The 16,141-nt window shown below is 54.1% G+C and overlaps 5 protein-coding genes across 5 annotated transcripts; 3 read left to right on the forward strand and 2 right to left on the reverse strand.

Annotated features, from left to right (window-relative positions):
- Positions 1-222: 222 nt before the first annotated feature.
- On the forward strand, positions 223-687 carry IAQ61_006985 (uncharacterized protein; the record flags this gene model as incomplete). The annotated part of the gene is made up of 1 exon (XM_003845828.1): positions 223-687. One exon carries the CDS (start codon positions 223-225, stop codon positions 685-687), a length of 465 nt encoding a protein of 154 aa, XP_003845876.1.
- Positions 688-1,996: 1,309 nt separating this feature from the next.
- IAQ61_006986 (uncharacterized protein) lies at positions 1,997-9,745 on the reverse strand. Its single transcript, XM_003845829.2, has 2 exons — positions 9,422-9,745; positions 1,997-9,353 (listed from the first exon to the last, which is right to left on the reverse strand). Exons 1-2 carry the CDS (start codon positions 9,502-9,504, stop codon positions 2,291-2,293), a joined length of 7,146 nt encoding a protein of 2,381 aa, XP_003845877.2. The 5' UTR covers positions 9,505-9,745; the 3' UTR covers positions 1,997-2,290.
- Positions 9,746-10,318: 573 nt separating this feature from the next.
- IAQ61_006987 (uncharacterized protein) lies at positions 10,319-12,114 on the forward strand (the record flags this gene model as incomplete). Its single annotated transcript, XM_003845830.2, has 2 exons — positions 10,319-10,802; positions 10,859-12,114. Coding segments are annotated over 2 exons (1,491 nt in total), but the record flags the coding sequence as incomplete, so codon positions are not given.
- Positions 12,115-12,683: 569 nt separating this feature from the next.
- Positions 12,684-14,850, reverse strand: ATG7 (Autophagy protein 7; the record flags this gene model as incomplete). The annotated part of the gene is made up of 3 exons (XM_003845831.2): positions 14,267-14,850; positions 14,106-14,214; positions 12,684-14,057 (listed from the first exon to the last, which is right to left on the reverse strand). Exons 1-3 carry the CDS (start codon positions 14,464-14,466, stop codon positions 12,684-12,686), a joined length of 1,683 nt encoding a protein of 560 aa, XP_003845879.2. The 5' UTR covers positions 14,467-14,850.
- Positions 14,851-14,945: 95 nt separating this feature from the next.
- IAQ61_006989 (uncharacterized protein) lies at positions 14,946-16,135 on the forward strand (the record flags this gene model as incomplete). Its single annotated transcript, XM_066097386.1, has 3 exons — positions 14,946-14,967; positions 15,019-15,732; positions 15,807-16,135. 3 exons carry the CDS (start codon positions 14,946-14,948, stop codon positions 16,133-16,135), a joined length of 1,065 nt encoding a protein of 354 aa, XP_065952863.1.
- Positions 16,136-16,141: the final 6 nt, after the last annotated feature.

Below are 16,141 nucleotides of genomic sequence, written 5' to 3' on the forward strand. Positions count from 1 at the left end.
GCAGTAATACGGGAGACAGGAGAGGCGATTGTGGGCGTCCCCCAACCGCTGCCGCTGACTTACTGTCGTTTCATAGCTGCCGCCGTTGTCATCAACGCGCTTTCGGCCAAACATACCGCCGACGCCGTCTGGGGTTTTCCTTTCTCTCCAAGCTGACCGTCGAGTTTCAACGTCCTTTCAACACTGCTCAATCAAGCCCGCCCACCACGACCGTGAGAAACAATGTCTGCTTCCGAACCAGCAAATGACCCTGAGATCCTCGCACATGTCCAGAAGTTCTGGGAGGGTCGAAAGCCGCACAGCCCAATCTATCAGTTTCTGCTCAACGATATCAAGCTGACCCATGCATCCAAAGGCGTCGTTCGCGCTCGACTGCTATTGACCTCTAACCATGTCAACGCCCATGGCGGTATCCATGGCTCTGTATCCGCCACGCTTGTTGATTGGATTGGGGGCCTCGTGATCGCCGCTTGGGACAACCGGTCCACCAAGACTGGCGTCTCGACAGACATTCACATCTCCTACCAGAGTTCAGCCAAGGATGGCGAGGAGATTGAGATTGAGGGCAGGACTAGCAAGGTTGGGGGATCACTAGCCTTTACTACAGCGACTATCTGGAAGGTCGTGGATGGCAAGCCAGGACCCATTGTTGCGACTGGCTCACACACCAAGTTTGTGAGAGTATGAGAGACTACCACAGGCAGCCGCTCTTCTGTATCCATGAGTCGAACACGCCGTCTACTTTGGGCTCTCATTCGACATGTATGAATGAGGTTCCCACTCGGATTGCGAAGATTGACCAACTCCCTCGCTTGCTATTCCGTGTCCAGCCTCTGAGCCATGATGACACGAGCGAGCGAGGGAGTTGCACATGACGCCGTAGTATTAATTGCCCAAATTCAAGACTATCTTCCACCCGCCTCTCTGATGATCCCTCTTCCCAGTCATTCAATCGCCACGCATCACCGTGGCTGAGCTTACAACCTGACACGACCGTCTTGCACCCCCTGTGTAATATTGCCATCATTACAATAAACCGACTCAAACCCTTTTGCAACACTACACCTCCTCAACAAGATTCCCCCTCTCCTTCCCTGCTTTAAACAAACCTCCACATCGCCACTCCACAAATCCCATTACCCATCAAGCAAGTCCCACCACTCTACCCTCAAAGACCCATCCACATACCACACTTCAACCACACGGCAAACAGAGCCTTGGCACTTGCGCTACATTCCCCACGTCGTCTTCTATATCCCACGCTACTATGCCAAGACAAGAGCGTATTTGTATGCTGGCTGCTGGGTAGACGGACCCTTACAACAAACGTAGCAAGAATTTCTAGCCCAGTGCTATCCTAACCCAACTCCCCTCCCCCCTCCCCGCCCATGAAAAATAATAAACAGTCACACTACACATCTATCTAACATACCTATCCCAGGCTCGAGCAGATATTGCAACTGTCCCTAACTACTGTAGACACATACATAGTACATGAACTATGCTTTGCTTGCCTGGGACCTCGAACTTGAAATATATGCTGTAGAAGATATATCATCAAATATACAACCTAAACCCAACCCCCAAAATATCCCCCCTCCCTTGTCCCTCCGAAAAGCCCCAAGAGACAACGCATAGTAAGAGGATAATCACGTACAACAACAACACGTACCTATTCTAACCCACCTGCCCCCCGCCCTGCCCCCTAGACAATCCCAATCCCAATCCCAATCCCAAACCCAAGAAAAACAAGCGAGAACATTTAATATTATGCCTCCCTCAACCCAGCAAGTCTAGCGCAAAATAAAATTTTGAATGACATGGAGAACCAGCTAGTCGAACTGCATGTAAGAGCCATGCGTAGTATTGATATGATAACATCAATACATCAACGGACATACATCACATGACATCAAAACATCACGACACCACAGCACACAATCCAAGCAAACAAGCAAGCAAGCAAGTGAACCAAATTACCAAATCTCAAACTCATCATCCTTCCATTCAAACCGATCGTAGCACTCAATAATCATACAAAAAACCCCAATCCCTCCACACAAACACGTAACAATAATCCAAAAGCACAAAAAATACAAAACACCATCCCAGTCAAACAAACGCCCTGGAGATGCCAACATCTGAGATGTGACGACAGACACGCCAGACGATTCCATGCGCTCATGCGCTTATACTCATTGCAAACGATTCAAAAGAAAAAAGAAAAAGAAAAAGGAAAATTTGGCTCGTGTCCTCATCTCATACCATTAATCCCCCCACCCAAACCTCTTCAATCAACCGTGCTCTCCTCCTCCGCCTGCCTGCGGAAATAATCCGTGTCTACCAACGACGACTCGTCGCCAAACGTCGCAGTTTGCAAATCCGTTCCGACACCAGAGTCACTTGGAGGAGCATAGTTGCCCTTGAGTTCGTGCTTGACCGCCTCGACGGCCCGATCGATTTCCGAGTGAGTTGGGAGGGAGACTTCACTGCCCTCGCCTTCCGTTGTGGCCGTCATCTCCGATGGATTGAGAGTGGCAGTCTGTTCCTCTTCTTCGGGGTCCGAGTGCTCAGAGTCCTCGTCGATGTCTTCGCCGTGAGGGGCAGACCGAGCCGAGCGCGAGCCATACGAGGTCCGGCGATCGTGGTCAATGTCACTGCCGGTCATGTACGACGAGCCAGAAGCATAGGTGTAATCGCTTCCTGCTCCACCGTAGCTCGAGCGACCATCATACCCAGGCGTCTCTCCCTCAGCGTAGCTGTCTGCGTAAGACCGGCTCTCGACACTGTAGCGACGCTCTGTACCCGTCTGGCTCATCTGATCCTCCTCAATAATGGGCTGGTCAGCGAGTGCGAGAGCCCGGTTGGGACCTCCCTCCTCTTCCTTCAATACCCCGTTCTCCTTGTTCGCGTCGCCAGCGCTAGGTCTTCCCCCCCATGAGCCTTTGCGTCCATAGTTCGGCGTCTTAACCGAGTGTGCACGCTTCAGGCCTCCGCTAGTGGTGTTTTGGACGCCAGCAGATGGGAACGGTGGCATGCTGGTGGGTGCATTACCGCTAATCTGACTGAGCGAAAGAATGCGTCGCTGCGCAGGGTTGGTAGTCTGCACATTACGACGGATGGCAGGACGAGGCTTCAACGCAAATGAAAGGCCGTTTGCCGCAGTACTGGGCGGGGGCATGAGCTTGGAGTCCTCGCCGGCGACATCCATAGAAACACGCTTCTTCATCTTGGTAGGGCTCTTGGAGCCACCCTTGCCCATCATGAGAGCACGAGAGTGGTCCATGATGCCATTCAGGATGCGGCGCTCCAGGGCGTCTGCCTTGGCGTCCATAAAGTGCAGCTCCTCGCGGCGAATCTCGAGCGCGGTGGAGAGGGAAGAAACCTCACCAGTCAGTCTGACTTTCTGGTTGGCAAGATTCTCTCGTTCGACTTGGAGAGAAGCGACAATGGCCAGAAGCTGATCTTTCTCATCCTTGAGCTCATTCATGGTGCGCTCCTTCTCTTCCTTTAGCTCGGCCATGACAATCTCCTTTTCTCGCTTGAGTTCCTGAACAACACGCTCCTTTTCGGCCTTTAGTTCCTGAATATCTGCCTGGAGAAGCTCCTTCTGGGTAGCTTTTTCAGCACGGAGAGCTTCCAGGTCAATCTCGAGCTGTTCCTTCTGAGTTGTGCGACGTTCGATGAGAAGTGCAAGTTCTTCTGCCTCACGTTCCTTTGCCTCATTGCCGTCAGTGATGGACTGCATTTGTTTCGCAATGAAGTCGCTCAGTTCCGATGCAGTGACCTTGACCTGGTTGTGAATTTCATCGAGCTTCTCAAGGTTGCCAGCTGCTTTGCCAGCTTCGTCAGCATGGCCGAGCAGCTTGTCAAGCTTCTGTTGAATACCAGCATCGTCGTATGCGTTTGGTGGTTCGATAGCAAGAAGCTTGTCAAGCTTTTCCTGGACAGCAGTATCATTGTACGTATTCGGGGGCTCAATGGCAAGAAGCTTGTCGAGTTTTTCCTGAACTGGAGCATCGTCGTACTTCTCAGGCTCTACTACAGGGGCAGGTAGAAGCTTGGGTAGATTGGCAAAGTGCGTTTGGAGCTCCTCAGACCGGGCCTTGTTTTCCTCATTCCAAGCACGGGCATGCTCGTCAGCCTCTTCCTTTGCCTTTTGTGCATGCTCATAGTGAGCCTTGACGAGAGCTTCGATCTCACGGAGTGCAACCATAAACTTGGGATGGTACTCTGTGATGTTATCCTGAAGGTTGTTGAAGATGGTCTCCACATTCTTGATCTCATCGCGAGTGTGCGAATGCTCAGCCTTGTCCTCGAGCTTCTGCTCTTCGAACTTGGCCATAGTCTCATCAATCTTGCCGATGGCGTTTGTGGAGTCTGTTGTCATTTTGGTGGTTGCTTCTTCGATCTGAGAGTTCATTCCAGTGATGGAAGCCCCGAGCGTGTCGATGGTCAAGCGCAACTCGTCAGCCATGGCCTTGGTCTCCTCCAGAATCTTCTCTTGAGCTTCCCCCTTCTCCTTCATGACCCTTGCTTGCTCATCAGCCAGTAGCTGTGCATCATCGTACTTGGCCATGAGCACATTGAACTTGTCTTCTAGGCTCTCGGTAAATCCAGCAATAATGGCATCCTTGACTTCATCGTGTTTCTCAAGGTGGAGAGCCGACTTCTCAGAATGGTCGTTTTGTAGTCCTTCGATCGATCCATGAGCGCGCTCAAATTCCCTGGCAACCGTCTCCATCAGTTCTTTCACACCGGGGGTGACATTGTTAGCTCCAATGGTCTCCTCAAGAGTTGTAAAGGAGGTCTTCAAGCTCTCAAGGGGCCCGCCTTCGATGAGAGTTGTTCGGATCTCCTCCCTCATCTCGTCGAGCGCAACCTTGACACCGGTAATGTTCTCAACGACAGCTTCAGCTTCTAGGCGGCGATCGTCAAAGTTCTTTGCCGTCTTCATGATGTCCTCTTCGTAGGTATCACGTAGCTTGTCATGGCTCTCACGGAAATCATGGATCAACCCTGTCAGCTGCTCGACTTCAGCTTTAGATGGAAGCTCTTCTGGATCTGGGATCTTCAAATCATCCAACTTAACTTTCAAATCATCAACGAGAAGCGTAACGGCATCAATGTCAGCCTTGGTGGCCTTGCGGTTTTCTTCGTCCTCGGGTGCTGCGGCAGCAGCTTTCATTTCGTCGAGCGCTACCTTGATGTCGTCCGCAATGACCTGCACCACAGTCACATCGGCCTTGGTGGCACCTTCGTCTTCAATCTTCTTTGCAAGGGTTTCAAGCGCTTCAGATGTGGTACGCACAACAAGTTCGACGTCCTCAAGGTGCTCCTTGGTGACGGCAGTCGCAGGGTCGGGAAGCACAATCTCTTCAATCTTTGCCTTGGTGTTTGCAAGAAGATTCTCGATAGCGTCAGTGTCCTCCTTTGTGGCAAAACCTTCGAGATCAGGAGGGGCTGTTTCGCGATCCTGCATGAGAAGTACGGCAGCCTGGACATCCTTGAGAAGTTCTTCGATTGCGGAGAGGTCCTCTTTCTTGACCAAACCTTCAGGGATGGTGAACTCGACGCCACGCTCAGATGCTGGGGCGGCTGGTACTGCATTCTGGAAATTGGCATCCATAGCATCCACCTTTCCTTGGATTTGAGATAGGATGAGTTCCATCCTCTCGAGGCCATGGTCATGACCTGGCTCCACCCTCTCGAGATCTTGTGGCTGCGATCCATCTTCGACAATCTCGTGACTTACAGCGGCCTGAACGTTGTCGAGATCTTCGACACGCATCACCTCATTACCGGCTGGGATGACATTCTCCTCGGCGTTTTCTTCCACAGGATTGTCATGTCTCACAGCCTTGAGGCTGTTGATGTCTTCTCGCAGACTGGCCAAACCGTCCTTCAAAGTGTCGAGAATCTCATAAGATACAGTCATGTCCACGGGCTTTTCGGCAAGCTTCCCGACATCTTCGCGCAGGCTGTCGAGTCCATCATTCATGGCATCAATAATCTCACCGCCAGCAGACATTTGGCGTTCAGGACCATCGATCTTCTTTTCCAGATGCGAACGAAGATCGTCAAGTCCGAGACGTAGAGCTTCCAAGACTTCCTCCGTATCAGCACGGGAATGCTGGCGGGTGATTATGTCAGATTGGCGTAGTTGCTCCAACTCGCCATGTAATGCTTCCAGGAGCTCTGCATTCACACCACCAGACTTGATTTCCTCGAGCACTACCTTGATAGCCTCGAGAGTGACCTTGTTGTCATTGTCACTAGCTGGTACGAGTGCGTTGCACAATGAGTCCTTTAGGCTCTGCAAGTCGCCTTGCAGCATAGCAATGCTTTCCTTGGAGGTGGTTTCTTGAGTGGAACGCAACCCCTCGATGAGCTCCCGAACTGCGTCGAGCATGTCGTCCTTGTCGGCACTGCCAGAGTTGATGAGTGAAGCACCCAGAGTTTCGCGGAGATGCTCGAATTCTTCTTTCAGGGAAGCAATCATTTCGTCATTTGATGTAGCCGAAGTTTGCTTCTCGCCGAGCGCAGCCTGAAGATCCTCGAAACCTGCCTGCAACTTCTCCAGGATGTCATTCTTGTTGCTCGATGTGTCGCCCAGAAGAACCTCCTTAAGCTGATCGAATTCGTGCTTCATGGCCTCATTGATGTCATCGCTGGACTCTGGATCCTCTTCTTCCCTGATGGCGACCTGCGACTTCATCTCTTCGAATCCAGCATTCAGCGCTGCGAGAATCTCCTCGTTACCCTTTCCAGCAGAGCCGAATTGCGTGGTCACTGTTTTGTGAAGTTGCTCAAACTCTGACTTGATGTAAGATACCATGTCATCACGTTTCCAGACATGATCTCCGCGAGGTCCTTCGGCAACGTAAGCTTGGACATCTTGTCGTAGTTTTTCGAGCTCTACACGCATGCTCTCGACAATCTCTTCATTCTCTGGTATGTCCCGGGTGGTCGTAAGTGCAGTACCCTTGATGTCCGCACGTAGCCCGTCTAGACCGTCACGAAGCGCGCCGAGGACCTTTTCAGTGTCATTTCCGCTGGCAGATGCATATGTTTTGAACTCGGAATGCATCTCGTCCACCAAAGTCTGTAATCGTTGCATGACAGCTTGGTTTTGAGCCTCGATCTCGGGCCTGGACGTATCAATGGCAGCTTTGATCGCTTCATAGATGGGCTCCGAGGGAATATCGATCTCCTGGGGCGGGGGCTGGTGTTCTTCTAGTGCTTGCATAATAACAGCAAGGACAACCTCCTTCGTCAACGGTTCCGAGGAAGATTGCTGGGCAGCAAAAGAAGGCTTCATATCCTCCAAGCACTCACGAACAGCTTCCAGAATCTCCTCTCGAACTTCTTGCGCTTCATTCACAGGAGCTGGAAGACGCATCTGTTCTAGGGAATTGTGGATGATTTCCTCAATCTGCTCCTTGGTAACGGCACCGGATCCGTTGTAGTCTTGGAGGCCCTCACGTAGGCACTGGAGAATCTCTTCTCGTTCCAGACCAAATTGTTGTATTTCGACATTTGGCTTCATTTCGACGCTGTCGTACGCTTCGCGGACCGCGCTGACAATAGCCTCCTTGTCGAGTGCTGCACCTGGCGCAGAGTAGTTATCCAAGCCTCGCTCTGCAAGGGCGTGCTTGACGACATCGTATACCTCATTGCTATCGACTGTGTTACGCGTGACATTGGAGGAGACGGATTGCCGGCGCCTCTCTCGCATGACCTTGTCCATGTGTTCCTTGAGGCTTGCGAGACCTTCCTGAACAATGCTGTTGATCTCCTGAGTGGCGTGGTTTGAGTTGCCGCCACCCTCGATCGACCTAGTCTGCTCTGCCTCTTCGACCTTGCGAGCAAGTTCTCGACCCATGCCGAGCACCTCACCCCGTAGATCTTGAACCAGTGTTTTGGTAGCCATTGTGACGCAACCCGACTCCGCAACACTATCCTTGATCTTGCGCAAGAACTTGAGCATCTCCTCACTCACAAAGTCAGCCGCCTTCGGGCTAGCAAAAGGCTTGCTGGCCTCGGAGGCGTCGCGTAGCGAGTATCCTTCGGACATGGTTCGCGTCAGAGCTCCCGATCCTGGCGAAGGCTGGAAGGAGACAGATCCGGGTGCAGCATCAGACTTGAGTCCATTAACGGCAGAACCTTGCTTGACAAACTCCACCAACTCTGTCACCTTCTTGGCCGTCTCGCCGGTGGCCTTGTCGACTAGAGTCTGGAGGTTGTTGATGAGACGTTCCTGGCCATCCTTTGTGACCATCTCACGGATGATCTTCTCCAGCATCGCGACACTCGCAGCACCCTCCACCGAGTAAGGATTGGGGCTGCCTATCCGCTCGTCCCAACCACTAGGTGAGGACATTCGTGGAAAGGTGAATTGCTTCGTAGGTGTCATGTGGGGATCTTGGAGGTTGAGGCTGCTCGAGCGAGGTTGCTCGGTGTGTGCCGCCGCCGCTGCTGCCATGGCTTGTTGTTTCTGTGACATGGTTGTGAGGAGATCCTTGAGTGATTTCCGAATGTCCTCGTCTCGTGTGTTGGTGGCTTCCTTGAGACTGATGAGGTCGGTAGCATTGTCTTTGCTGCGCCGACTGAGCTGAGACATATCTTTTTGAAGACTTGAGACGATGTTGTTGATGCTGACGAGCTGACTAGCAATGGAGTCGAGACCCTGTGGTGGCGGCGGCGCAGCAGGTCCTTGTGCCGGCGCTGGTGGTGACTTCGTCGCCGAGTTGGTGATGTTTGAAAGCGGTGGGTCGAGCATGTGCGCGGGAATGGACATGTTCTGCAGAGCCTGCATAGTTGCTGAAGGAGGCGTGTTCTCGCCGAGAATTGCTCGATGACTGGGCCTCAGCGCCGGTGTCTCTTTGATCTCGAACCGTGGAGGCGGTGTAGGCGTAGATGTACCTTGCGGCGCACCATGTCGCGATGGACTCAGATCAAAGTCTCTGCCAAAGTAGTCCTTGTCCATGTCACGCGAGAAATGGTTGGATCTGCTCTTCGGCCGCTCCGTTGGTCGTTCGGGAGATCGCTCAGGCGACCGATGTGTGTCGAGATAGCTGCGAAGATCGCGAACGCTGCCGGGCTGTAACGACTGCATGCGCTTGTGTGCTGTGCCCTTTACGAGTGACCGCTCGGGCGACTTGGATGCAAGTGGAAGTGGCATAGGATTGGTGGTGTACGAGCTTGCGGGCGCACTCTCCCGCGCCCTCTCCTCGAGCGCTTTGGCGGCCTGCATAATGGCGGCTGAAGCTCCCGGACGAGTTGTGAGGTTTGGCGACCCAGGATTCAAAGGTAGTGGTGGTGGAGCTCGGTCGGGATCAGCACTGTCCCACCTGGAGGGCAATGTTAGTCGAGCTGTAGCCAAGTTTGTTTACATGCAAAAGCAGGCTGAAAAACATACATGGGAATCATTCTGTCACCGAACGATTGTGAGTGCCTGACAAGCTCCCTGTCGCGCGAGTCTTCCCTGTCTGAAGAAGTCATGGTGTCTCGTCTGGTAGATGGTCAACCCAAAGTGGTAATTGTGGAATGTACAGCGAGGACGAGCCAACAGATGGCGCGTGGGTTTCTTTTTCTGTATTCAATGGAGAAATGAATCAATTGCAAAACCGCTTCAGCGACCCAGCGCACGGGGGGTATAAGGGTTCGTGATATCGTGAGTGGGAAGCGGGGGAGAGGGGGGTGTCTTGAAGATGGGAAGGAGGGCAAGTGCAGGGCGGCTGGCTGGTTGTTGATAGTTGAAGGCTCAAGCTCATGGTGCTTCTGTATTATTATTGTTTACATGGGCGCTCGGGCCAATCAATGACGAAAGGGCGCGCCTGCCAACTCAGCCGTCCCCACGGCAGCAACACCGCCATCACGTTTCCATGCAACTCGGCGCCAACAGGAGCCTTTCACAGGAGCCTTTCACAAACGCGTTCACAAACGCGTTCACAAAAGCGTTCATAGCAAAGAGATGTGGAGATTGCGGAGATGTGGAGATGTAGAGATGAAGGCAATGCAGGTAACTAGAGCAGATGGTCGGATGAACCCATCTTCTTGCTTGCAGCTTGTGTCTTTTCCCGCTCAAGGTCCCAACTTTGCCATGCAGTACCTCGCACTACTACTACTTGTCTCGGCTAGTTTGAGGATCACGTTACTTGTCCTGTGCCATCAAAATAGCCAGGATGCAACAGTGGCAGATCACATGATACTCAAAGTACCCGAGTGCATGAGTTACTATGTACCCTGTTTGCGTTGCTAGGGACCCGTAACGGGACTAGGTGGAAAGAGGTGTTGATTCGGCCAATCGGCGTCATGTTTTGCCGACGACCGTTGCAACTTACCCTGTGGCCGCCTTCTTTGGGCGATTGCGCGCATCGAGCAGCTTGTAGCCTCTGTCCAGCGTAATTGTACCAGCATCACCGATAATCAACCCCCACCTTCCATCATACAGCCAGACCCAAAATTCATACACGGCCACACTGCCACAAACGACCTCAGCCAAGCAGCTCGCCTATTGCTCCCAACCCACATCATGGCTGTCGAGGACACGAGTAAGCGGATAGCAGAGGCGCAGGCGCTGGTCAAGTCGGATGCCACCCAGGCCGAGCACATGTACAAAGAGGTGCTGTCGACAGACCCCGGCACCAATGAGACGGCCATCAAGAACTACGAGAGCGCTTTGGTTGGCCTGGGCGAACTGTACCGCGACCAAAAGAGGGTGGATGCTCTGGCTGAGTTGGTGAAGCAGGCGCGGTCAGTTCTGTCATCGTTTGCAAAGGCAAAGACATCGAAGCTAGGTAAGTCAACAAGAACAACGGCGCCTCTGAGTAGCAAGAAACTAAACGACCTGCAGTCCGACAATTGCTCGACTTCTTTACACCCATCCCCAACACCGTCGACGTCCAGATCGCCGTCACAAAGTCATGCATAGAGTGGGCCGTCTCGGAGCGGAGAGGCTTCCTGCGGCAAAATCTCGAGACCCGCCTGGTCTCGCTGTACATGCAAAAGCAGTCGTACTACGAGGCTCTGGCCCTGATCAACAGCTTGCTCAAGGAACTCAAGCGCCTGGATGACAAGTTGGTCCTGGTCGAGGTGCAGCTGCTGGAATCAAGAGTCTACCACGCATTAGGCAACATACCAAAGGGCCGCGCCGCCCTCACCTCTGCACGAACATCGGCCGCATCCGTCTACACACCACCCCTCCTGCAAGCCGGCCTGGACATGCAGAGCGGCATGCTCCACGCCGAAGACGGCGACTTCAACACGGCCTTTTCCTACTTCATCGAAGCCATGGAGGGCTACCACTCGCAGGACGAAGAACAAAAAGCCACCTCGGCCCTCCAATACATGCTCCTCTGCAAAATCATGCTCAACCTCGGCGACGACGTCTCCTCGCTCATGACATCCAAGCACGCCATCAAGTACGCGGGCAAGCGGCTGGAAGCCATGAAAGCCGTGGCCCGGGCCCACACCAACCGCAGCCTCGAAGAATACGAAGCCGCACTGACGCAGTACCGCCAACAACTCGGCAGCGACCGCTTCATCACCAGCCACCTCCGCCGCCTGTACGACAACATGCTCGAGCAGAACCTCATCAAGGTCATCGAGCCCTTTAGCAGAGTCGAAATCGCCCACGTCGCTAAAATGGTCGGCCTCGATACCGCGCAGGTCGAGCGCAAACTCTCTCAGATGATCCTTGACAAGGTCATTATTGGCGTGCTTGACCAGGGCGCCGGCTGTCTGATTGTTTATGATGAGTCGGAGCGCGATCAGGGCTATGATGCCGCCCTCGAGACGATTGAGAAGCTGAGCAATGTGGTGGATGTGCTGTACACAAATCAGGCCTCGTTGTTGGAATGAGCATGCTGCGTGTGGAGGTGGAGGTGAGAGGTGAGAGGTGGGGGAGGTGAAGCACAGGCTGTCGCAAGGGCATGGTTGTGTAATATACCTATGGAAAAACCAAATGTAATCAGTCGGCCTCGCAACCGCCGGGTTTGAAATGAATACACATGATGGATACACCACCATTTTCAACCCTCGATGGAAAAATGGTCATCAAAGCCAAGTGAAAGCACATGTAAAAACCAACACTCTGCTCTTGATTTATACAAAAGCCATCCTATCCAATCTCCCACCCCACCACAAACACCCTGACCCCTACAACAACTCCCCCTCCTCCTCCAACCCCCCCTCCTCACTATCCCACTCCAACCCCCCCTCCTCCCCCACCTCATCCGCCCGCCTCTGCACCTCCGCCAACCCACTCATCTCCTCCACCCACCCCCTCTCCCCCAACGCCCTCGTCAAAAACGCCCAGGGATCCTCTTCATACGCAGCAACCACCTTATCGCTGCAGGCAGAGCAGCAATCGTAGGGCGGGCCCTGAACTTGCAGGGTGGAAAAGGAGGAGAGGTAGCCGCGGATAGTATGGGGGATTGTGCCGAGGGGGTGGGAAAAGGGTGGGGGGAGGGAGGGGTGGGAGGGTTTAGGTTGGGGGGAAGGAGGTTGAGGGGGAGGGGCGCGGGCGCGGGAGGGGTGTTGGAGGATGGAGATGAGGAGTTCGACTAGGAGGGAGGAGGCTAATGGGGCGATGCCTGGGCGGGTGACGGTGCATTGTTGGTCGAGGGTTGCGTTGCTGAGGGACTGGTTTGGTTTGTGGGTGATTAGGTTTGGCGTTCTTAGTACAAGGTGAGGAAGGGCGGGGAACTTACGTCTGCGGGGGCGACGACGTCGTTGCAGAAATAGCAGCCTAGTTCTATGTCGCCTTGCTGTGTGGCCTTTAGACCGTGGCGCATGACGACGTACGTGTCAAAGCCCAGGGCGGCGTTGAGTACGATTTTCCCGGCTGCTTTGCCCATGACTGTGGGCAGCCATCTGCTCTCTCGCGTGTCCATGAGGAGAAAAATGACGTCGTGTTCGTGAATGAGTTGCTGTAGCTTGGTGAAGTCGGCCTTTGTCTTTGCGGCGTCGGTCATGGGATGACCGAGCATGGGCACCTCCATGACATGGCCAGTTGCATCTACACCAGGATATATCTCCGTCAATGCCTTTGCCGCTCTCTCTGCCTTCTTGGCTCCGCCGTTGAGACAGTCCTCAAAATTGAATAGTGGCTGCCGTACGGGATTCGAGAAACTAACAGTGGCGTTGTCGACAAAGGTGATCTTTCGCACGCCCCAGCCCATGAGTGTTCTTGATACATAGGTTCCCAAGGTACCTGCACCGAGTAACAGACACTTTGCATTCTTGATGACATCCAGATCTATCGTGGGTGCGATACGCCATTTAATCAGCTTGAGATTCAAGTCCACAGCCTGATCTGCCAGCTTTCGTTCGTCCATGTACTCGGAGAGGTCAACGTTTCGTGATGACAGCTTTCCGGCTTCTGTGCGCTCCCATCCCGTGACCTTTGGCAACTTTGGTGCTTGCAACGAGGAATGCGAACTCTCCAGTGATACAGGCTCTAGATCCACACCTTCAGACTCGAGTTGCAAGATCAAAGAGTTGGGTTGGTCGCGCCGCAAGTGTGTATCGCGATAACACAAAATCTGGGCCCTGTTCAGGCGCCATCGATGCCTCATGAGTATGAGCAGATTCCGCAGTGGCCATCCTGGGTTCTCTTCGTAGGTGGAGGGGTCTGCAAAGCAGATTAGACGATCCGCCTCGTCGATACCATGGAAGAAGCCCTTTTCATACGCCTCGAGCGTGCCAATGACCCATGTGTATCCAAACTCTTCAAGAGGACTGACTGGTGTTCTTGATCTCTCACCCGCTTCGGTACCACCTCGGATGCGCTTGGCCAAAAAGAAGCCTCTCTGGCGCACATCTGAGCTATAGCGCCACGTCTGCACTGCGTCGACGAGATAGGTCGTCTCTCTGGCATGGAGTCTGCTTGCCGGCCCTATTTGCTTCCACGGCGGGTCTGACTGTATAGCGGGGAAACCAAAGTGGTACGTAAACTTGTACTTTTTGAGGTTGGCGAAGATGATGGCGGTGAAGGAGGACAGGAGGGAGGGGCATTCGTAGATGGAACCGTCGTGGATCGCATCCCATATCTACAGGACTTAGCAGGGTAGGAGGGGGACTCGGGCATAGCAGCCTACTGTTTGAGCGCAACGTTCGAGGATTGCGGTGCGGTCGAGGTTCTTGTAGTCTTCTATGGTATTGCAGTTCTTGATGATACCCTCGGCGCGGCAAAAGTTTGGCGGCGTCCTAGATCCAGTCAGCCAAGATGCCAGCCGTTGAGGTGTTTCTTCAAGCCTACTCGTCCGAAGTGAGCGCATTGGGATGTATCTGGACGCGCATGGAGCGCGAGGAGTGGTCGCCCGAGCGCACCTCGTACAATCCGAGCACCTTACGCGCGGAGTCGTCGAGTTTGTCATGATTAATCTTGATGTGTGCAAGCGCTGCGTAGAACTGTACATCGACGTCGCTCTGCCAGGGTGCAAACCGCAGGGCCGTCATATTGGGATGAATGGATGGCTGGGTACGGGGGTTATCTTTTCGTGTGTGTGTGCTATTGGCACTGTAATGATGTGGAAGCCAACAAGACAGAAGTGGGAGAAGTATAGGTGATGAAAGGGACAAAAAGGGCGACGGTCATGGGTAGGTATTATCAAGCACGTGAATGGAAATCAGGCAGGCCCGAGCATCATGGGGTGAATGTCTCGTGGGAAGAAGGTAGGTGGCTTGCACGAGGCGACTTTGCGAGCATATCGATCAAGTTCTGCCCCGCGCCGTCCATCGTCCATGTCATGGGTCAGGCGGGGCAGGCGAGCGCTAGGACGCGTTCCTGCAGCTACGCCTAGCCTAACCGAGCCGAGCACGACAGGGGGGGGGCGGGGACGACGGACACTCCCGCAGCCCTTTTGCTTTCACCTCCACACAACACCGAGCAAAAGGGTCCTACTGTGACTTTGGGCACAGAGGACTCTGGTAACATCATGCTCATTGGATTGTGCGGAGGCAAGCACCGTCCCTAACATGCCCCCACGGGTCACTAACACCCATACCCAGGAATCTGCGCCGGCAAGTCCTCAATAGCCGAGTATCTCGTCGACGAGCACAACTTCACACGCATCCACCTCGCCCGCACCGCCGCGACTCCTGAGCTCGAAACCTCAGCTTCAAGCACACACGTGCCGTCTCCAGAGCCGAATCCTCCAGATAACGACCACAGCCAACAACAACACATCTTCCCAAATGTAGACGCCCTCGTCGACTTCGTCACACTCCGATGGCGAGACCGGTGGGTGACAACGGACATATGGGACGACAAAACCGTCGACCTCCTCCTCCGCCGCCCCTTCTTCCTCCTCATCAGCGTCGACGCCCCCCTAACCCTGCGCTTCCACCGCCTCAAAGCCAAACACACACACCAACACCTCCCCGCCCCATCCCTCGAAACCTTCGTCACCAGCAACGACACCCACCTCTTCGCACCCGGCACAGGCCGCGGCGCCCTCTTCCAACGCGCCCACCTCAAACTCGTGAATTCCACCCCGGATCTGCCATCCCTTCGCAACGCCCTGCGCGCCCTCGATCTCACGCACGAGGCTCGGTTGAGACCCAGTTGGGATCAGTATTTCATGCAGCTTGCCGATTTGGCCGCGCATCGTAGTAACTGTATGAAGCGCCGTGTGGGGTGCTGTATTGTGCGTGAGAAACGCGTGATTAGCACGGGTTACAATGGAACACCACGCGGCATGACAAACTGCAATCAAGGCGGCTGTACGTCTCCCCACCACCCCTTTTCTCCCACAACCCCCAACCCAACCCAACCCAATCTAACCCACCCCCACCAGGCCCCCGCTGCAACACCGCCACCCCAGGCCCCCACACCCTCTCCACCTGCCTCTGCCTGCACGCCGAAGAAAACGCGCTCCTAGAAGCCGGGCGCGACCGCATCGCCGCAAACGCCATTCTCTACTGCAACACGTGTCCGTGTCTGACGTGCAGTGTGAAGATTGTGCAGGTGGGTATCGGCGAGGTCGTTTATCATCATGGGTATTCGGTGGATGAGCAGACGGCGCAGGTGCTGGCGCAGGGTGGGGTGCGGTTGAGGCAGTTTACGCCGCCGGCTGGGGGGGTTGTGGATTTGGCGTTTGTGGGGGAGGGGGGGGTTGGAGGATAGAGGACA

Source organism: Plenodomus lingam (assembly GCF_022343315.1).
Source record: "Plenodomus lingam strain CAN1 chromosome Unknown contig_26, whole genome shotgun sequence".
In the NCBI taxonomy this organism is placed as follows: Eukaryota; Fungi; Ascomycota; class Dothideomycetes; order Pleosporales; family Leptosphaeriaceae; genus Plenodomus; species Plenodomus lingam.

Excerpts from the sequence above, each read along its gene's own strand:
- IAQ61_006986 (XM_003845829.2), bottom strand. The coding sequence starts at position 9,504 with ATGACTTCTTCAGACAGGGAAGACTCGCGCGACAGGGAGCTTGTCAGG. Across the intron at positions 9,354-9,421 it reads GGTGACAGAATGATTCCCAT|GTGGGACAGTGCTGATCCCG; the intron begins GTATGTTTTTCA and ends ATTGCCCTCCAG.